The sequence below is a fragment of the Rhincodon typus genome, chromosome 3, assembly GCF_021869965.1.
Source record: "Rhincodon typus isolate 14 chromosome 3, sRhiTyp1.1, whole genome shotgun sequence".
NCBI classification, from domain to species: domain Eukaryota; kingdom Metazoa; phylum Chordata; class Chondrichthyes; order Orectolobiformes; family Rhincodontidae; genus Rhincodon; species Rhincodon typus.
The window spans coordinates 25,958,120-25,981,367 of record NC_063334.1 but is presented as its reverse complement, the minus strand read 5'-3'; the positions used below and the strand labels follow the sequence as shown (position 1 = coordinate 25,981,367).

Genomic DNA, 23,248 nt, shown 5'->3' with positions numbered 1-23,248 from the left:
AAAAAAAAAAAAAAAAAAAAAAAAAAAAAAAAAAAAAAAATGGTGGGGTTATTAGAGGTCAATGTTTCAACCCCAGAATCTCTGTGGGAGTTCTTTAAGGTGGTATCCCAAGCCCAACTATCTTCAGCTGCTTCAATGACATTCTCTCCAAAAGATCAGAAGTAGAGATTTTTGCTGACGATTGCACAATGTTCTCTCCTCAGTTAAAGAAACAACCCACACACAAATGCAGGAAGACTTGTACAGTATTCAGGGTGAGGCTGACAAGTGACATTCACATCATGCACGAGAGAGTTAATAACCATACCCAACCAGAGAACTAAATCTTCCCTTGGCATTACAGTTGTTAAATTGCACACAATTAATATTCTGGTCAACGGTAACACCCAGGACCTGAACTGGACCCGCCACATTAACAGTGGCTACAACAGTAAGTCAAAAGGTTTGTGGCAAATAACTCACTTAATGACTTCCCAATGACTGCAAACCACCAATAATGCACGAGTACTCGCGTCTTGCCTGAACGAATGCAGGTCCAACAATAAGCTTGACACTATCCAGGACAAAACAGCATGCTTAATTGTTTGTGTACATGGTGACATTCGCTGACCATGGCACTGAGTTTAATGGAATAGCTTCAACAAAAAGGCATTGCTCGCTAGTATTCAAAGAGATCATATTTTGCATTCTGGACTAAGTGAATTATTCTTGTGTTTGTCCTTTCAGACGAAGCTGACCACATTCGTCATCTTGGATATTTGGAAGAACTCTGGGTGATTGCTGAAGCAAATCTATGCCCAGAATGTTCTGTTGAAAACACAACAAGATACTCCAGATGACTAAGATTTGTAAAAGTTGCTGGCTCAGGATTTAAGTTCCTTGCATTTCTCTTTGCTTCAAACATGCACTTGCTTTTGAGGGAGTCCATATAGTGTGTTTTTTTTGCTTGCATTTTACAGGTGCAGTGATCCTGAATAAACTGCTTCCAGGACTGAAGATCAATATCAAAAATTCCTAAATTAAGTATTCACAGAGCATCCCTGAAGTGCTTCCTTTGACTGACAAGAAGGAGCACTGGAATTCTAGGAGTCTCATGCGAGATTACATGACCACACTCATTTAGTTATGATAGTCTCAAGGCAGTACCTATGCCTGGCATGCAAGTCCGAGTGAGTACCTAAAGTGTCAGATAGTTTGTCTTGCCATCTGATCTTCAGAAGTTTCCCAAGGCAGCTCACAAAATGGATGAGCTTCTTGGAACGATGCTGGTACACAACAAGCCACACATGCATGGATCGCCACAAACTTCCAAGTCTGGTAGGCAATTTATTTGTCTTTGCTTCCAGACTGATGTGTAAAGTCAGTCAAAACTGCTTTGGCAATTCTTGCAAGTGTTTTGTTGTCATACATATAGCTTGAGATAGTGTGCTGCAAAGACGACATTTTTGGACCCTGTCAATATGTTATTGCACTCCTCTTGTTGATGGTCATGAGGTCAGAGTTGTTGACTGCAAATGAAAACAAGTCCATGCTACACTGCATTTTCAGCACTGAACTGTGCACTAGCTGTCAATTAGAAAACAGAAAACTGTGATATACATTCTTGGAGACTCTTGTCTTTGCTTGCAGTCCACATAATATCAGATTTCAAAGTTAGGAATCATCATCATAGAATGCATCTGGGAGCACTAAAAAAGAAAACAGTGCTGAGGATTTCAGGCACTAGCATACAATCCTGTTTAACATTAGTAACTGGGAGTGGGTCAAAACGACTTCACTCCAGGATACGGAGTCCGTTTCAGAACAGCTGGATTTCTCCATTATCTTTCAAAGGCCCTCAAAGCTGACTGTATTAAAGACTTTAGTCAGGACAAAAGTGATGCAGCGTGTTTTGCTCTTGGTGCTGTGTAACTGCAAGCACAAGAGTAATGTCTCCCCAACCTTTCCTAAAGCTGCACTAACTCTGGTGACAGATCCTGGTTGAGATGTTGCACTAAGCAGTTCAGATTCTGGCAAGTTCCTTTCTGCTTACGTAGTGAAAATGAGGGATCATTGTACTTTTGTGGAATGGTTCCTTGCTCTTGTATGGACTGGAAGAGTTCAGTGAGTTTCATAACCAGGCAATCATTTCCAGCCTTGTAGGACTTCAGCTGGATAACATCAGCTCCTAGAATTCTGCCACTAGGCTGGAATTTGACTGCACTTGCCATTCCCAACATCAAGAGAACAGTTAATGGCTGCCTGCTATTTGCATTTGAAGGAGGCCAAACAGTTTTTTTGCTTGCATGTGCTATGTCCAGTGATCCTGGGTAAGCTTCTCTCAGGACTGGAGGTCAATATCAAAATTCCAAAGTGAAGCCTTCAGGTTTCCTGGAAACGCTTCCTTTAACTGCCATAAAGAGCACCCTAAACCTAAGCCCTCCATAATAGATTTGTTTCAGTAAGACAGAATGTCAGGCATTTTGGTTATGTAACCACTCCCATTCAGTTGAAACTGTCTCAACTTGGTGTGCCCATTCATTTCTGCAGTCATAGGGATCAGATGGCAACACAAGATACAGACCAGGTATCATGAAAAAGGGAATGAGGCAGAACGCAAGGGCAAGTTGGAAGAATAAAGAAAAACATGATTAATCTTTCCTTCTCAGGAACTAACAATACAAAATTTTGTCTCAGCATCTGGTATTTTGTCTTGCCAGTTGACCTGAGCTGCCATTTGAAGCTTCAGAAGTGAATGAGCTTCTTGAAATGACGCTGGTACACAGTCCAAGCCTCTCATGCATATAGCGCAATAGAATTCCAAGTTAGGCAGATTTATTCCCCTTTGCTACCAGAATGATGTGCAAAATCTGTCAAAGGATATAACCGCTTTGGTAACTCTGGCAAATGTCTTGTTGTCATTACACTTGGATGAAACCAATTGTGGATATGGTTTAAGTATTTATCTTTCTTGAATTTGGACTTTCTTTGTGAGCACCTGATTGTTGATTAACCAGTAGAGTTTGTGGACAAATTTCAGAGCATTGTCAAATCTCTTGTCAGCATCAGGATTAGTTCAATAAAAAGTGAGGTGATCCAGAAACTACTGGAGCGTAAACATTCCTCTATAAGATTTACTCAATGGCAAATTACTGTTCAAGCATGATTGATACTAAAAACCTGCAGACTGTAAAGGGCAATCTCAGAGGGATGCAAGGCGCTTGGATTGCAGTAAATTATTAACAGTTTGATAAATCATTACTCTTAACAATCTTCATGGCCTTGGGGGAAAATATTGTGTTTTGACAGTTAAATATCATTCCCTCATAGGTAAACTGGTGTCAAAATTTAAGTTTCAAATATTTATATCTACTTCTCAACCTTTCTTTCCTTTCCATTCATGATTTATAACTCATGATTCTACTTGAGTCACGCAAAATAGAAATTCTTCAATAGCACTAGTGAAAAGTCTTGCTGTTTTTATTCCTGTTCACCAACGCCACAGATGCCATATGATCAAATATGTATTAAAGCAAGTCATCACTCAAGGCCTGTTTAAATTTTGCAGCTAGGTATCTGCAAAGTGAATGGCGAATGCCACTTTGGCACCGACCACGAAATCCAGGTCAGGAATTACATCCAAGGCCTACCTTAAAGAAGCCCCACAGTCCTCCACCAGAAGCACTTTGATCATAATGCGCAGACATCCTGGGATCTTCAGTCTCCTCTGGGAAAGTAATGGAAGAGCCACCTCCAATTGGAGCAGAGGTCTGAGGCATTGTGTTTGGCGCAACTCCTGTCAATAAATTAATAACATTAGGAATCAGGTTTATGATGCTCATGTTGAGCAGGACTTGCTTTGGAACAAAAATGTTAATTAAGAAGATATTCTAACACAGAACAATTGGTGTTTTGAAACAAAAGCGTCGATCAGAATTCTTGTTTCTGACCGCTAAACAGTGACCCCAGCTGTAAGTCTTTACTCAGTAGTAAGGGCGTGGAATGCCCTGCCTGCAACAGTAGGCTCACCAACTTTAAAGGGCACTTAAATGGTCATTGGATAAACATATGGATGATAAGTGGAATTGTGTAGGTTAGATGGGCTTCAGATTGGTTTCACAGGTCGGCGCAACATCGAGGGCCGAAGGGCCAGTACTGTGCTGTAATGTTCTATGTTCTAAGTCAGGTAAGTTGACTTCAATTTAATGCTGAAAACACATTTAACAGAACATCCTTAAACTCCTTTCTTTAAAGTTGGGTAAACCAGTTTAGCAACTCCCAAAATGCTGGTACCAAAAGGGCATCACACAGAGGAACACTACTATTGAGAAAACTAGCTCTGCTGGGAGTAACCTGTTACATTGGAGTCACAGGGATCAGACAGCACTACATGAATACCAGGTAGCATAAACAAAGGAATGAGGCAAAACATGAGGCGGAGTAGGAAGAATAAAGAAAAATATGATTAATATTTCCTTTTCAGGAACTAACAATATAAATTTATGTCCCATTCCTATTAATAACGTAATTACAATGTTGACAGTAACTATTATCACAGTGACTATCAAAAGACTTAGTGTTATTGGGAAGGATGAAGAAAGATTTAAACTTTGTCAACCAGTTAAAAAAAAGTTTTACAAACCGACAATATTAAACACTCGCACAGAATTTCCACATTAAGAAAGTACTCTATGAACAAAAGTGGAACATTAAAATTAAACTACCACCTGCAACAGATGAAGAAAATGTTGGCATCAGTGGGGTTTGAGGGGTTCGACCAGCGTGACCTCGGGTGATGTCGTAATTGGCAGTCATGGAGAAACCAGTGATTGGTGGACCTACGGGAGGTACAGAAAAGACAGGACCAGCAGGAGAACCCACAGGAGGTGCTGAAGGAGAAAAGTTTATGGGACTGCTATAAGCGGCAGTCCCAGAATGAGCAACAGCTGGATGTATGGTGGAAGCGACAGCAGAAGATCCCATTGTCAGGGGTGTGGAGGACCCAGCAGGAGGCACGTGGGTTCGAGGAGGTGGTGGCGTGGAAAAGGTTGAGGGAGGTAATGAAGAGATAGAGCTGGTGATAGGATTAGATAAAGGACTGGGTAGAACTGCAGACAGATAAGCCAAAAAAGAGAAACAAAAGAAATATGAAAAGATTTAGAAGCATATAATCAACATAAACATTGTTCTTATTTAAACATGTAGGGCATTCACCCATCCCTCCCAAATTAGCTCCAACATTTGGAAAGAGCATGGCTAATTTTTAACCTTAAACTTTCCCACCAATCCCCAATACCCTTCGAGTCCAAACATCTATTGATTTCTGTCTTGAATACACTCAATGATTAAACATTCATAGGTATGCAGGATAGAGAATCTTCAAGACTCTGAATTGAATGACAAACTTCTTCATCTCAATCTGGAATGGCCAGCCCCTCCTCCTGTGACTGCCTTCTAGTTCCAGACTTTCAGCCAGTGAAAATAGCCTTTCCACATCCATCTTACCAAGCCTTTGAAGAACTTTACATGGAGACCACTTTTTGATTCTTCTAAACACCAGGGAACATATGCCATTCAAATCAATCTCTTCTCAGATGTCAACACTCATTTCAGTAATTTCAGTAATCAATTTATGAACCTTCACTGTAACCTTAAGACAGGAATATTCAATATGGAAAGCAAAACACAACTACACTGTCTCAAAGCCTTGTATAATTGCAGCAACTTTTACTCTTACCTTCTTGTAAAAAGGTCAAAATACCAATTACTTCCTGCTTACTTGCAGTATCTGCATAATAAGTGTGTTTCTTGTACAAGAGACCCAAAACTCTGAATACCATCGAGTATTATGTAACCAATTATTTTTCAGTTTTTCTAAGCATCCTGAGTCATCAACAACATTTTTCTCCACATTATACTCCACCTGTCACCTCTTATCCACCCACTGAACCCATTTCTAACCCTTAGAAACCATTGTGGACTCCACACAGCTTTCCCAACTTGTCTTCTATCACCAGATTTGGAAACATTGTGCCTTCACTAGTGCCTCCATTGATTTCATATAGACTGAGAAATCTTATTTATTCCTATTTCCTATCCATTAACCAAGCCTCTGAATATCTGACCTCCATCCTTTAAGCCCTTAACTTGTGCAACAACCTTTGGTAACACCTTTTCAAAGCAAGATATACTACTTTTACTGGTTCCCCCATCATCTACCATGTTAGGTACATCCTTACAATTCCTACTCAATATATCACATACAAAATTTTCCATTAATAAAACCACACTGACTTTGCCTTTTAATGTTTTTAATTGTCTAAACGCAGTATTACCACTGCATTCATAATGACTCTCAGCATTTACATGCCAATTGATGTCAATTTCTTATTTCTAAGCTCCATAATAACAGTACAACATATACGCCTATAAGGCAGGCAAACTCAAAGGAATCAATTTTTTAAAAGCCCACTGAAATAGTAACCTAGCTGCACTCATAACATTTAATTTAGAGAACTCTACTGCACAAAAACACATTCCCATTCATTAGAATGCAACATTTCATCCACACAATCATTTGCGAGACATAAAAAAAACAACCTGCCGAATACAACTTTCTTACTTCAATCTTGGTTTAGGCTTTTCTGCAGGGCAGATGTGTGGATGTGCTCAGATACTAGCTAACAAATCAGACATGAAGCTAAATTTTTTTAAATTTTAAAATTTTGCAAGACTGAACCCACAGTAAAAAGCTCTTTGGTTGAATATTATGAAGCTTGCTAATAAAAATTGTGAATGATGAAACATTCTCACATCAATAGATTAAATTTTGCATTGAAAACAGTTGATAAATGTTTCAACTAAGTATCCAGATAAAATCTCAATTTCATCTATAATATCTACAGGCACAGAAATGATTGTACAGCGTTGGTTAATTGGTATAGCTTTGTCAATACGGCAAACTAATGCTATGTTCTGTTCGCCATTATCAATGCCTGTCCATTTATATTTGCTATTTTCAAATACAGAAAATCAACTGCAGTTTTTGTCTCTATAGGCACTTGTGAAACAATACTTCATAAATCAAAAAAGAAAATTTTGAAACTTCCTCATTAGTTTTACCAGTCATGGGTTTCTGAATTAAAAGGAATTTTACAGCACAGAAAAAAATGCTTCTGTTAACACTCTGAGCTCCATCCCATCCCATCTTCATCTCACTACCACCATTCGCCATATATCCAGCTTTCCCTTAAAATATGCCCAAGTGCTTCACCTCAACCACTTCCTGTCGAAGTGAGTCTGACATTCTCATGATTCTTAAAAGTTTACCCTAAAATCATTAGTTTTCTTAGTGGGACGTTATTTGCAGTTTTTACTTTTCCATATCAATGTCCTTGTTACTGATCTTACAATAAAATTCTTTACCATTTTCCCTCAACTTTTATAACTTTTAAAACTGGAGATAATTTCTTGCAGTGAGGCACAACCTGCAAAAATAGGAATTAGAATCTTGATTATCAGAAAAAAGTTAAAATGCACACACTGACATGAATGTTTGTCAAGGTATTCTTTGTTATTTAATTAATTAATACTAATTTACTCACTGACATGTTCTTGTCTATGAATATACATTCTTTGCTTGAATGTTTGGTTTGAAATTTAAAACAGTACTACCTGTAGGGGCAGGGGGACTGCTTGCAGTCACTGCAGTGCTAGGTGGTGGGGTACTGGGGGGAGTCGTTTCAATCCCACTTTCCTCCATCATTTTTTTTCTTCAATCACAATTTTCTGCAAGCATACAAAAACAAAGAAATACAACAGTTATACTTCTTGACTCCAAATTCAGAACCACTTGGACAGAAGTATCCATATTTGCATAGATTGGAAAAGTGGTTAGCTACATTTATTCATTCAATGTTGATAGCAGAGAGTCAAAAAGTCAATCCAGGGACATCAGCACAAAAAAAAAAATCCCAATCTGTAGGCTGAGGCATTAGGGTTGGGAAATTTTCATGTAGAATGAGAAAGCAAAAGCTATTTTCAATGGTTAGATGGCAGGGCTAGTAACAGGTCACAATTTTGCATTTTTCTCCTTATAGGGTGCGTGGGCAATGAGCAGGGGGCAATGTGAACTGTTCTTTAACAGAGCTCACAATTTCACAATTGCTCAAACCTTCTGTGCTGTAAAAATTCGATCACTAGTTAGACCAGCAACTGCTGCCCACTGCAAATTTTCTTCAAGGTGGTAGTGAGCCACCATCTTGAACTGCTGGAATCTATGGGACATAGGTACACTTACTGCAGTGTTAGCAAGAAAGCCCTATGAGATTCATGGAAATCAGCGAAATAAAAAGTAAAAAAAAAAGGCAGAGAGTTATGATCTGGATTTCACTGCTATAAAAAAGGGTGGTGGAAGCAAATTTAATTGCAACTCTAAAAGGGGGAGATTTTTATAATGCATTTATTCCTAAGATATTAGCATTTTTAGCAAAGCTAATATACAGTGCTCATCTTTAATGATCCCTGTAAATGGGGTGGATGCTTTTAGCTGCTGCAGTCCACATGAAGATTCACCCAGAGTGCAATGCTGTTTGTGAAGGAGTGCCAGGATTTTCATCCAGTGACCTTGGAGGAACAGCAAAAGATTTTCATGTTTCAATGAAGTGCAACATGGAGGGGACATTGTAGCTGGTGGTGTGTGCCTACAACCCTTTGTTCTTCTGTGATACAGATTTTGAACCATACTGAATATCTGAGGAGTTACAACAGAGCATTGCTCAGATGGCAAACCTTGTTGCCAGTGGCGGAGGTGGCGATAAAAAAGCACAAGTAGAAATGGCTAAATGACCGCTACGTACTTGGTGGCAGAATGAACACTCAACATCGTGTGATAATTTTTATGAAAAAAAATTATGAAACTCCACTTTATCATCAGCTCAACAGTCTCACCTTCACTGGCACCACGCACAACTGCAATTAAAATAAACTTGGGCACAATGGAACAGAAGAGTGCTGGACCTGTTCTTGTATTAGTGGCAACATTTCCTTCACAAATTGCTTCCATGATAACTTCAACTTCACAATTAATATTGTACTTTTTAATTTCCAGACTGAGTTCCAACAGTACCAACAATGCTGCTAAAACGTCAAAGGCAAATGATTCAACAAGATTAAAATAACACCAGCTGGCAAACTAAGTTTAATTTTACACACACACAATTCTGAGTGCGGAGTTCTGAGGAAGGGTCACCGGAACCGAAATGTTAACTCTTTTTTCCTTCACAGATGCTGCCAGATCTGCTGAACTTTTCCAGCAACTTTGTTTTTGTCCCTGATTTACAGCATCTGCAATTCTTTCAGGTTTTATTAAGTTTAATTTTAGCTCTGTTTCGGAAGTATTAATGTTACTTAGAAAGGTCTTTCATGGTAAATTAACTGAGGCTATTCTAATGGCGAAGCTGGACCACTTCCATCAGCAATTGTGAAAGAAAAATGCCTGGTATGGACTTCGAGAAATCAAAAAAAGCTCAAAGCTATTGTTTGATTGTATTTGAGATCAAAGTAGGCAGCTGGAACTCCAATAATTGTCAAAAGCTTGCTCAATGCCCATGCAGATGCAATTTCACCAGAAACGACTGAAAGGAAGCACGTTTTTCTGAAATTAAAAGAGGTGTGGTTGAATGATGTAGATTTAGAAACACATGAAATGGATCCTCAGGAGGACCCTTATAACCACCAAAATGTCAGAAATAGTGGAAATTTCATCAGGTTTAAAATAACTGCAAATCAAAAGGAAGGAGTTTAAAACATTTGGATCAGTATTGCAATTGGACTGTCACTATATACTTGGCAAATTCCAATAACTTTACAGTTTGAAAGCTTTAGGAATTTGTGCAATGGTCTTTTCTAAAAGGACTCCTGCAACAAGGAATCCACTAAAAGCTGAGCTTTAAAAAAAGTGATGGCCCAGCAAGTTATCAATGCAGTTCACCAAGTTTTTGCTGTGTGACCTCCACTCATAACCGATAACTATGTACGGTTTTACTTTTGCAAACTGCAAAGTGGATGATTCATTGCACGGCATGCTGCTCCACTCCGATGGTGGCAGTGCAGAAGAATTTACTTCCACCAGCACTTAGATATCAATGGTCAAATGACGAGATTGCAGATACACAAAAAAAGTGAATGCTGGGGAATACTAAGGAGAAATAAGATGTGAACTCACCTCAGAATACCAGAGAAACATTCATATTTATGTGCTTTTATGCAACAGTTCAGAATTTAGGGCGGCACGGTGGTTAGCACTGCTGCCTCACAGCGCCAGGGACCTGGGTTCAATTCCACGCTCAGGCAACTGTCTGTGTGGAGTTTGCACATTCTCCCCGTGTCTGCGTGGGTTTCCTCCAGGTGCTCTGGTTTCCTCCCACAGTCCAAAGGTGTGCAGGTTAGGTGGATTGGCCATGCTAAATTGCCCGTATGGGATGTGTAGATTAGGTGGGTCATAGGGGGATGGGTCTGGGTAGGATACTCCGAGGGTTGGTGTGGACTTGTTGGGCTGAAGGGCCTGTTTCCACACTGTAGGGATTCTATGATTTCTATGAACATGAGCTGATTTCTCATCCCGGAATAGGAAATCCAACCCCTCCACTAACAGGTAACATATGGCAAACCAGTGACTAGATATGCAGCCTCCTTGCACCTTGCTTCTCGTCACACCATGCAATGTACACAAACAAGAGAACGAATACAAAGGCTGGTTGGTTGGAAGTGTGCTGTAATCATTCTATCACTGGTAAGCGCAGCATTTGTTGCCCACTGCAAATCCTCCTTCTTCATACAAAACTCCTTCACCGCTCACACTATCACAATAGGATACACAAGATGCAAAATCCACTGCAGCAACTTCTGGTAAAAAAAACACCTCCCAGCTCTAATTTTTACAACCATGATCCAGAATGATAAGGTTCCATGAATATCAGCATTTGATCCACACTCTTGACCATACATTTCTGTTGCTTCATTTAGGATCATAAAATCCCTACAGTGCAGAAAGAGACCATTCAGCCCATCGAGTCTGTACACACACACGTCGAAGAGCACCCATCCCAGACACAGTCCGTACCCTAGACCCGTAACCTGCATTTACCACGGCTAATCCACCTAATCTACACATCCCTAGTCACTAGGAACAATTTAGCATGGCTAATCCACCAACCTGCACATCTTTGGACTGTGGGAGGAAATCGGAGCACCCAGAGAAAACCAACACAGACACATAGGGAACATGCCCACTTCAGACTGGCAGTCATTCAAGGTTAGAATCTATCCTGGGTCCCTGGTGCTGTTACAAAGCAGTGCTAACTACTGAGCCACCGTGCCGCCTTCAGTAAAACTTCTTACTGAGCACAATCAGCAACTCACAGTAATCGAGTAAAATACTGCCAACAAAAACTACAGGGAATCACCTGATTCTCTAAGAGCCCATCTTTAAAGCAATACTTTGACTACGTGAGTTGATGCTGACTAATATAATAAGGTAAAGGTGACCATGTAACTTGGACAGAAAGTGAGTGGGTAGCAGGACAGATAACAGATGAATAGATACAGACTTGCATTTATACAGGAAATGTCACACAGTCAGATATCCCAAAGCACTTTATAAATGAAATACTGTTTGACATGTACAATATTCAGTGCTGTAATGTAGGAAACAGCAACCAATTTGTGCACATGAATCTTCAAGAACAGCAATTTCATCATTCCTAAGAACCTGCTTCAAAAATTTCAGTTGGGGGAATGAACATTGACCATAATGCCGGAAATAAATCCTCTTTGAAATAGCACCAAAGTTTTTAACATTCACCCGAAGAGGTGCAGGAGCCTTGTGTTTAACATTCCTTGTAAACTCCAGAATTCCCTCCATAAGCAACTCTGCTGCTCCACCCTTCTGTAAGGAACTGCTTAGTACCTAAATCAAGCTTCTGGGTGCCAGTCCTATTCGCATCAAAATTTGCCCGATTACTCATGTGCCAGAGCGTGGGAGCGCTTTACATCAGACTGTGTGTATGTATGTTTGGGGAGGAGGTTAGCAGTAGTACCTTGAAACCTCGACATGAAGTCTTAAACATAGTGGTGGGATGGAGGGGTGGGTTAAATGGAAAGCTAATATTCTGCAGGTACCACACGAGTCTGATTGATCAGCAATTTCTTTCATCCTTATCGTCGGTCATTGGCATAAGTGACAAGTTCAACTTTGTTTGGCTACATGCTGAGCATACCCCCTCCCAAGGCCATCGAATCCTGCAGTGGGACTGGACCCCGCCGTTTTTGGCTCAGAGGCAGGGACCCGCTTCTCACCCCCGACTGAACTTGGCACGGTTTGGCAATTTGGCGTTTACTTTTTGTTTTCAAGCAAACGTCAGTAACCTTTAAAGTCTGAAAAGGAGAGCGTCCTCGGACTGACATGCGAACGCCAGGCAGAAATCCCTGCGGCCAGCTTCACAAATTCGCGCCCGTCTGGAGCTCCACTCGGTCCCGAGGCCAGGAGCAAGAGGCACGGGAAGATCCCGGGTAGGTCAGCATCCCCGGTGCGGGGAAAGAGATGGGGACTCGGACCAAGACCACATTGTGGGGGTCAGGGTCCGGGTCCCTGTATCAGCCTTAACGGCTAAGGGTCTCTCTCATTCCTTGACACCACGTCCCCTCTTTCCCCCGGTGCCTCCCTGCCTCCCCCCCAGTGTGTCGGTGTCGGTGTGTGTCTCTATCTCTCACCTCCCCAGGCTGTCGATGTCCGTGTCTGTCTCTCACCTCCCCAGTATGTCGGTCTCCGTCGCCGCTGCTCCCGCTCAAGATGGCTCCGTCGCCCCGGTAACATCAGCGGCCACGTCAGCAGTGCGTACGTCATCAGCTGCCACGTACCATCGAAGCCTCTTAAATGGGAAACGCACACAGGGTGGACCTCACAATGACCCTGATGCCCTTTGACCTCTCTCTCCAGACATACTCACTGGCACTAATTGATCCTCTCACACTCACTGTCACCGCCCCCATTCTCACTGGCATGCACGGCTACCCACACCCTCACTGACACTCATTGTCCCCCTCACACACTTATTGACACCCATTGACATCCCCCACCTATCACACTGGCTGACATCCATGGACATGTCAACCAACATACATTCACTGATACCACTGGACTCCATCCCTACTCCACCACCAGCACCACTCTCACATCCATAGGCATGGATAGTTCATACCTATACAATTTTCCACATTGTTTAATACATGCTAGCATTACAATTGGCCTGGTACAGTTTGCCTAGGGGTATAGTGTGATACTGGCAAACTCTGAATGAGACTGAGATTATCCACTTGACATGGCGAGTTGAATATGTTTGTAAATGCTTCAGCCTTATTAATGTCATGGACTCTACATTCATTCTGGATGGGGATATTTATGGAAACAGCTGTTTTCATTGATTGCTTAATTGTCCATGACTTTTCTGCAGGATGTGACAGAACTGCAAAGTTTTGATCTGATCCATTGGTTCTAAGATTTTGTAGCTCCCTATATTGCATGTTGTTTGTATTGTAGGTATATAGTCCCGTGGTGTAGTTTCACTAAATTGGAGCATCATTTTTGAGTTTGTGCTGCACCTGACACACTCTCCTAAACTCGTTATTGAACAGGAGTCGTTCCCCTAGTTTAATGGTAGTAGTAAATGTAATGAGAGATATGAGTTTACAGATGGTGGTTGAATACCGTTCTTCTGATGGCTGACAGCACCTCATGTATGTCCGGGTTGAGATTCTAGATCTGTGCTGAATCTGTTCTATATTGCCTGGTAATAATGCCACATAACACAACAGACAGCATCTTCAATGTGAAGATAGATCTTCATTTCCACAAGGACTGTACGTTGACACTTCTACCAAAGCTGCTGTGTACAGATGCACCTGTAGATTGGTGAAGATGAGGTCAATTCGCCTTTTCTCTCGATTTTCGAAACACTTGCTGTCCCATCCTGACAAATATTATTTTCAAGACTTGATCAGCTTATCATTAATGGAGCTTCTGAGCCACTCTTGGTGAGGGGCATTGAAGTCCCTTTTACAATGGATATTCTGTACCTTTGCTGTACTCGGTGCTGTTTCCAAGTGGTGTTCAACGTGGATGAATACAGAGGCAAGGTAGTAGGTAGTAGTCAGGTGGAGGTTTCCTTGTTCATTTTGGAAATCATGCGAAATATTGGGATTGCAGAGTTAAAGATGTTCGCTGGCAGTAACGATTCTGTTTCTGTAGAACTTCTTTCCTTCATGTGAAACATTATCCCATGAAAACAGAACTCAACATTTATACCTATCAGGATGAATGTACAGGCTGAAAAGTAGAAGGCTAAGGGATGACCTAATAGGGGGATCTTTAAAGTAATGAAAGGTTTCCATAAGAGTGGATACACAAGTGTTTAACTTATGGGGAAGAGCAAAACAAGGGACCTGCAATTTAAGATAATCACCAAGAAATCCAATATACAATTCAGGCAAAGCAATTTTTTTGGAGGGACTGGCAACCAATACCACATGGAGAGATGAAGTAGATAGTGTGGATGTATTTAATGGGGTTGGGGGGAACCTTGATAAACCAATCTGGAAGAAAAGAATATAAGATTTATGCCATAGGAACAGAGAATACTTGAGAAACTCACCAGGTCTAGCAATATCTGTGGAGAAACAAAGAAAGACTTTGAATCAGATATGACTCTTTTTCAGAAGTCATTTTATCTTGAAATGTTAACCCCGTTCCTCTCTCCACAGATGCTGCCAGACCTGCTGTGTTTCTTCAGCACTTTCTCTTTCTATCAGATTTCCGGTAGCTGCAGTGTTTGGCTTTTATTTGAAGATTTATGCTGATGATGAAGGATGAGAGAAGGCTTGAGTGCATGATAAAGACTGACAATGACAGATTGGCCTAAATGTCTTTATTGCTGCGAGGTATATTCTAAGCAATCTTATACAATTTGTTGTTAATTGAAAAGTAATAGATAGCTTAAGATCAACCATTCATGCTGATTATGCTACTATGTGGCAACAACACCTGAATCATTGAGTCATAGAGTCATACAGCATGGAAACAGACCCTTTGGTCCAACCAGTCCATGCCAAACATAATCCTAAACTACACTAGTTCCTCCTGCTTGCTCCTGGACCCAATCACTCCAATCCTTTCCTACTCATGTACTTATCCAAATGTCTTTTAAACATTGTTACTGTGCCCACATCCATCACTTCCTCAGGAAGTTCATTCCACACATGAACCCGTCATTTTTTAAATTGCCCTCCTTTCACCTTAATTTGAAAGCCCCCATCCTAGGGGAAAAGACACCTACCATTAACCTTATATATATCCCTCATGATTTTATAAACTTCTCTAAGGTCACTTCTCAACCTGTTATGCTCTAGTGAAAAAAGTCTCGGCCTATCCAGCCTTTCCTTGTAACTCAAACCTGCGATATCAAGCAATATCCTGGTAAATCTCTTCTGGACACTCTCTAGCTTAATAATATCCTTCCTATTACAGGGCAACCAGATCTGGACACTACTCCTGAAAAGGCCTCACCAACGTCCTGTACAATCTCAACAGTACATGCTAACTCATACTCAAAGGATCTAAAGCAGCCATGATAAAAGATTAAACACTTTCCAGTGCATTTCAATTTTGAGTGGGAAGACAGATGGCTGAGTCTTATATTTCTTTCGGCTAAGTGTGAGTTGTACTGAATCTTTTTGAGGGATTTTTTTGCTGCAAGATCTAATGAATTTTCTTGTGTCTCTTTCCAAACCTGTTGCTTTTAACTACTGATCCAGTCCCGTAAGCATCTGCCATGTCAGTTTCTGGCCCCATCTTACAACATGTCGTTCAGAGAAAAAATCATGACTCAGCACATACCTGCTGAAAGACCGGCATCCCTTCAGCCCACGCCATCTTTGAATGACTGCCCTGCTCAGTCACAGATAGATTCCGAACATGTCGAAGAAAGTCAGATGGCACCATGATTCTCTCGAAAGGACATCCTAGTTGAGGGGATTGCTGAGGAGGGCTGTTTATTTTTGGATTTTTGTTATTATGGATAAATGCCATCTCAACAGTGTGGAGGGATGACCCACTGTGTTGTGATAGGGTCAAGGTCCTCCTCCACGAGATCAGCTTACGTGCTACACTCTCTGCTTTCTTATTTGGTCTCTGCTACTACACCCACCTCCCACAAGGTTCATGGCCTACCACTCTCACGGTCGCTTGCAACATCTTCTCTTACCCGCAACTACCGCCCCCAAACTCCCAATCCCTTATGACCTCTATGCTATCTTGGGACACCAATCCACCCTTTGCTCAGGTGCATCAGGTCCAACAGCTGTGCCATCTACTTTTATCTCACTCAATCCCTCATTACAGGAGAAGACAGCCCCTAAACAGGGCAGGGAGAGCCCATATGTGTAGAGGGCTGCCCGACATTAAGGATTTCACCCCAAAAGCGAAAAGAATCCTGGTCCTTACAGGAAAAGACCAGGACAATAACTGCAGGGATGCTGAGACATCCATGTCCTGCCAACCAACTACGTTCATTCCACTGTAACTCTCACATTAACCCCACTGCCAGTGTAATTCATTACAGACCACTTCTAACCATAAAGACTTTGCTCTCTTCTGTATTGCAATTACTGTTAATGTCCATTGAAATGACTGACTCCCCCAGAAGCTACCTCAGAGGATAAAAGGATGAAGGCCACAGAGTATGCACCAGTAAGTCGGCCTCCTGCACTGCCCACCAGTTCAGATACTGACACCTCACTGGTAATGTTAGGCTTAAAGAATATTGGAGCAAAATCTGCTGAGCACCTCACTGTGACAGCTGTACACCTGGCAAGGAAGAAATGGCTCAGGCCACTGGCACCTGGAGGACTTTTGGACTGGGCACTTGCACAGCCGCAGGCAGGTGAGGACCCTGTGATGTCAGCAATCAAGAGCTTAGTCTATATGAACAGGATGGATCAGGAGCAGTATTCAGTCATGTGTGACACAATGGCCCTCATTATCTGCAGCTGTGAGGTAAGTCATGTTACCATCTGGCTCCTTCCATGAACAGAACAGTAGCTTCCATGGAGATACAGGCTCAGTCCCCTCAATGACTGCTGGAGATGCACAAACACCTACACTTCATTGCCCAATCTATTGGTCCTCAGGACCAAAAGGCACAGCGACAAGGGGAGAGGGTCTCCAATGTGAACAGCAGTTGACCCTTCCTCACCAGGACACAGGGCTGTGCCAGGAGCTACCAGGAAGAAGAACCACACACAACAACCTCTGAATGCTCCTCTCAGGTAGCCAAGTCCTCCACTTGCTCCCTGCCTGCACCCCTCTGACTTTTGGAAGTTCATGCTAAGGAGGGTCAACTTTACTCTTCCCTCAGCATATGTGGTCCATCTAGACACAAATACCCCTAGTGTTGCCTGACAAAGCCCCTAAGGCAAGTGGGCTCCATTGCCAAGCAGGCTCACTCCACTTTAGCTGAAGAATAAGGGAGTACACAAAGACATAGAGGGAGAGGAGGAAGATCTATGACAATGTACTATATATAATTTTGGCCTTTTCAAATAAATATCACTGATCTCAGTTTACATCTAATTGTTTGACTCTCGGTTTAGTTGTTATTACAGTATGAGATGTCACTTCATGACCACAGATGAATTTCCATGAATTGAGGTCTGTGCTGAGAACCTGCTGCTTCTTCTGGAACCCAGAGGAACAAGGCCTACACAGAGCAATGGGTGCCGCTCATATCCTTCTCTTCCATGTACAACCACCCTACTCTGTGTCCAAAAGTGTTGGTCAGTGATGTATGGGGCAGGGAGGTGCAACACAAACAGGGGGCATGCATTAGGATAGCCAGAGAACAGAGCCTCTGTGTCCTGTATTGTAGATGGTTCTGTATCTAATGTGGTTTCATTTTAAAACCCACACATCAATTGGGCTCCACCTCCCTCACAAGTCAAAACATTTATCCTACCCACTCCAAATGTGGAACAGCCATTTTCTTCTCCATTGTGCTCTTGCAATTTCTGGCATAATGCAAGGCAATAATGAGCGCTCCTCAGCCTGTGGCTTGCAGCCTCCACCTGAACATGTCACTGAAGCAGAAAACACCCAGTCCCCATTCAACCTATTTACATAACCCCGCACCTACCAACCTTACCCCTCCAGCCTCTGGCATTTGAAGTGACCATGCCAGTTGTGGTCATAAATAGTCTCCCCATACCCCTCACTTCAAAGCCAGAGTGCTCCTCACCAAACACAATCCACCCTCCCCCGTGACCCCCTTCCCTTTTGTACATTCCCTTAACACTTCCCAACCCCCTGAAGATATGACTATGCCCCTCATAAAAGCCTTTGAAATACTGCGCTGGGCCCTCCTGAACTGAATGGTGCTTCCTTGGACTTCAACGAGGACTACTCAATGGGCTTTGAAATGAATGAACATTTGAGTTTGAGATGAAAGTGTAACCCACTGAGCAGCAACTAACTGTCTTGCAGCCGAGGTGCTAAGTACAAAAGCAGCATTTGGACTAATAAGCCTATTCCACCATTTTACTGAATCACAGATGACGTTTTTTTTTATAAAAAGAAGTGAAATGGATAAGATGATTGCACTTATAGACACAGACTGAGTACTCTTTAAAGAATAAGTTTTATTGGAAAGCTGGTGGCAGACACTCTATACATAAAAAGTAGCAGATGTAATACTTAAAGAGCAGAACATAAGTGAAAAAGATTTAGCACTGGTTTTTGTTTGAGATAAATGGAGTAAAATACCTCTATTTTGTTTATGATATAAACTGATTGAGAAAAAAACATAAATTACGTAACAAAAATGTTATCAGTCAGGTAAAGGCAGTCGTCTTTGTGGGATAATATATTTAATGTCACCACGCAATATATGGCTACAGTGCAACAGCACTTAAAAGTTAATGTTTACTAATAGGGCAGGATATTCCACTGTACAGTTTTAAATCCATTAAACAAGTTACCACTTGTCAGTTGGTTTAACCTGGTTTTACATCTATGTACAACTTATTATACATTAACAGGACTAATAATACTGGCTCAGGAAGGCTGAGGCAAGTTCACAACAACAAACAAAATGTCATATTCTCAATTAACAATGAAATCAATATACAGAAATATTAATCTGAACATTGAATTAAATGTAAAAACAAGAGCAAAGATCATGAGAAACATGTTTTGAAAACAGGCAGTTATTGAAAGAGCAACCTCACAGCTATCTTTACAAACTTACTTCTGATGCACAAAAGACCAGCTTAAGCACAGCATTGGCTTATTTTACAAATAGCTCGCAGATAGGAACAGCGAATGGCTGTGGCTACACAGATTCAAAGGGATGTGGGTCCGGTTACAATGCAATGGAAATCTCCCTTTGATTAATATATTAACAGTGCATGTTTTAATTTCTGAATTCAAGGGTTCAGCAATTAATTGCGCTTTGCTTAAGATCATGCAGTGACATTTGATCATTTTTTCCTCGTTTTCCTCAGTTAAGCCAAGTTTTAGGCAAAATATAAAGAACTAAAGCATTTCTAAGCGACCTACTTGAAGAAATTATCCTCAATTTGTAACATTAAATGTTAGTAATGCATACATGGAATGATTTGTTTAAAAAAAAAATACTTGTAGCAATTAAGGAGTGAGATGGTAGACCTGTTTAGAAGGATCTTCTTTCTGGAAAATGTTGGACAAATAAATTCTTCACTGACATTTTATTTTCACAATGTGAGTACCAGGGTATAACTCAGCCTCAAATGCCCAAATAATTCTACATGTCTGTAAAGCAGACACCAATTTAATCTCAGTCCTCAAAGACACCTCAAAATAATGAAAAATAAGAAAGATGTTTTAACAAGTGGTGGGGGGGGGGTGTCTTTTTTTTGTGTGGTCTAGCGTCTCCAATGTTTCCCTGCTCACCATCTGCACTTCAGCTGAGCTCTGGAGTTAAATCATCACCTAAACACGAGCCAGAAGAGGTGGCAAGACATTGGTCAATGTTCTTCTGATAACCCCCGACAGAGGTGTGCAACCTCGACTATTTGGCAGTAGTAAATTGGTGCCATTTCACTCATTCGTTGTCATCTGTTTTCAGTGATGGTGAAGGACTGTTTCGGACCGGAAGCAAGTCATAATGGCACGGAATGTGACTGTTCTTGGGCAGATCGTAGGGATCTTGACCTAAAGGCGCGTTGTTGCAGTATGTTCCTTGGATAACACTTACTGTTGGTTCTACAATACAAGAATATCATATTTAGTTGCCATGTATATTATGCCTTATCCTCAGCAAACATGCCATGTTGTAGAAAGTCACACCATCCTCCTCAGAACAGCCGCCAAGAAGAGTTTAATAAAAGTATTTGAAATCATGATGAGTTTTGATAAAGAGAAACTGTTTCCAATGCTCAAAGGGTCGATAATCAAAGGCTTAGATTTAAGGTAATTGACAAAAGAACCTGACATGACTTGAGGAAAATCTATTTTTTTATGCACAGTACTTAAGATTTGGAGTGCAATGCCTGGAAGAGTGATGGTAACTAATTTGATGAGAGATTTCAAAAGGGAAGTAAGTACTTGGCAAGAAGACAAAATACAATGAGATAGGGAAGTGAGACTAACTGATTGTTTTTTGAAATATCTGTCACAGAATCATTGGTCTTTTGCATTTATGAGTCTACAACTTACAAGAATCTGGATGTAGAATCAGAGACTCACCATCTTAAGCATAACTCTGATTTTGGTTGCCCCACCATAGGTACCCATGGGCCCTAAGCTCTGGAATTCCCTGCCTAAACCTCTCCATCTCTCTCCCTCCCCCGTCTTTATGATGGTCTTTAAATCCTACCTTTTCTGATTAAACTTCTGGTCATCTGTCCTAATATCTACTTATGGATTTGGTGTCACATTTTGTTTGATAATGCTTGTTTGAACAACCTGTGGATATTTTACTGTGTTATGCTATGTTGAAGATTCTTTTTGTTGTTTTAGCCATTGCAAAGCACCTGATCATTTCCTTTTACTATTTTACGTTTTCCCAGAGCAATACAGCTCTCAGTACCTGTCTGTCCACAAATAGCAGCTGTGATGTGGTGTTGCAGTTCTGGGTGTTGACATCTCACCCACAACAAGAACATGCACATAGCTACATTTTTACATTGCCAGGTTGAAGACAAAACAGCTAAGGAAGATAGAATTGTTTAAGTGGTATCTTTACAGATCTTACGCTTTAATAGTGATGACCACTTTTATTAACATTGGTGGAGGATGAAACTGCAGACATAGGGATATGATAGTGACCAGAATGCACCTCTTATGCTTGTGTGTGTTCGCCAGTCTGTTTGATGACTGAGGGGGTCATCAAATGTTTGACAGGGGTAAACTCAGCAATCAGCAGAAGTTTGTTTAATTAGTTTGGAATAAAATGCTTCACTCATTTAGGAATATTCATATATTCAAGGAGAGATGATGTGAATAGGCATTGTTCACAATTCCTAGGGAGTTCCTTACAGTGGATTATTGACAAATAGGACTGTGTGTTGCTCTCTATGCAGTCTTAAGATGAATACTTATTTTCATACAACAATAAATATAGTTAGTTCTTAGACATATTAACTAAGTTGTTGCTAAAATAATGATGATTACCCCACACTTACCAACTTCATAGACATTTTTATTGGCTGAAGTGGAGTTGCCAATTTCAGCATATGGTGAATCCCTGCGAGCTGGGGACTTCATCTCAACATAACCACACTCTGAATTTTTAGATGTAAAAACTGGAGGGTCCTTGATGGTGGCATACGGGTTTTCAGTGCTGTTGAGTGAGCAGGTGCTGGCACTACAGCCCGAATTCTTCACCAGATCTAGAAAATGTTAAAAAAATTAATCACTCATCCAAATCAGAAAGCTGACTGAAGTTAAGACCAACATTACATCAGATGAGACAGAATATGTGGAGAGGAAGTGAAGTTAGTGTTTCAGGTCGATGACCAGATGACACTTGGTAGGTCATAGAATCCCTATAGTGTGGAAGCAGGCCATTGAGCCCACACCAAACCTTCAGAAGTCTATCCTACCCAGACCCACACCTCTACCCTATTCCTGCATTTCTCATGGCAGATCCACCTGGACATTATGGGCAATTTAGCACATCCAATCCACATAACCTGCATGTCTTTCGGCTGCGGGAGGAAACCCATGCAGACACGGGGAGAATGTGCAAACTCTGCACAGACAGTCACCCAAGGGTGGAATTGAACTCAGGTCCCTGGCGCTGTGAGGCAGCAGTGCTAACCACTTTGCCACTGTGTTTCCCCTTCCAGTTTAGCTAGGTCATCTCCACCTGAAATGTTACCTGTTTCTTTTTTCACAGATGCCGTTTAACTTGCTGAGTATTTCCAGCATTTTGTTGATATTTCAGATTTCCAACATCTGCAGTAGTTTGCTTTTGTCCTAAGATTACATCTAATGGCCATAATTAAATTTGATTGTTCACATGTGGAATGCCAATCAACTGCAAACTCCATCTCTTAAACTTCACCATACCCTTCCCTGCCTTATATTCCACCATCTCCTAAATTCCTCCCTTTGATCTTTCCACCCCTTAAACACATCTTCCCCTCATGCTTTTCTCTATCTTTTACTATTCCCTCCCTTATACCCCTCCTCCTCTTATATACTCATACCTCCCTACACCTTGTCTCACACAAAGAATATTAAGTTTGACAGCTTCACATAACAGCTTAGTATTGAAGACTTGTACAGAATTATCTGTGCCCTGGCCAGGCTCTTCCAGTGCAATGTGCAAACTCGCCTGGGTATGTCCTGTCCACAAAAAGCAGAACAAATCCATCTAGACCAATAACTACCACATCAATCTATGTGATTGGCAGCAAAGTGATGGAAGGTGTGTCAACATTGCTTTCAGGCAGCACATGCTCAGCAATAACCTACACAGTGACACCCTGTTTTGAGTTCTGTTAGGGCTGTTCAAGTCCTGACCTCATTATAGCCTTGATTCAAATATGGTCAAAACAGCTGAAAGAACAAGGTACGGTGAGAATGGCTGCCCTTGACATGAAGGTAGCACATCAAGGATCCATAGAAAAAAAAAATTGAGCTACTGGAATTAGACGGAAAACTCTCGACTAGTTGAAG

At 41.3% G+C, this 23,248-nt stretch overlaps 2 protein-coding genes across 3 annotated transcripts in view; both read right to left on the bottom strand.

The window, feature by feature from the left end:
- Nucleotides 1-12,875, bottom strand: part of prrc1 (proline-rich coiled-coil 1) — a 32,185-nt gene extending 19,310 nt beyond the window's left edge. The window contains exons 1-4 of one of the 2 annotated variants that reach the window (XM_048593340.1): nucleotides 12,787-12,875; nucleotides 7,654-7,767; nucleotides 4,707-5,087; nucleotides 3,630-3,775 (exon numbers count right to left, since the gene is read on the bottom strand). In XM_048593340.1, coding sequence (XP_048449297.1) covers nucleotides 3,630-3,775; nucleotides 4,707-5,087; nucleotides 7,654-7,744 — 618 coding nt within the window. In that variant the 5' untranslated portion in view covers nucleotides 7,745-7,767; nucleotides 12,787-12,875. Of the gene's footprint in view, nucleotides 1-3,629; nucleotides 3,776-4,706; nucleotides 5,088-7,653; nucleotides 7,768-12,750 lie in introns of both variants that reach the window. The other variant, XM_020526498.2, reaches the window with a different exon arrangement.
- Nucleotides 12,876-18,743: 5,868 nt separating this feature from the next.
- Nucleotides 18,744-23,248, bottom strand: part of megf10 (multiple EGF-like-domains 10) — a 158,411-nt gene continuing 153,906 nt past the window's right edge. Inside the window, exons 24-25 of the mRNA XM_048594444.1 lie at nucleotides 21,748-21,954; nucleotides 18,744-20,326 (exon numbers count right to left, since the gene is read on the bottom strand). Of these exons, the coding sequence (XP_048450401.1) occupies nucleotides 20,166-20,326; nucleotides 21,748-21,954 (368 nt within the window). The 3' untranslated portion in view covers nucleotides 18,744-20,165. The remainder of the gene's footprint in view (nucleotides 20,327-21,747; nucleotides 21,955-23,248) is intronic.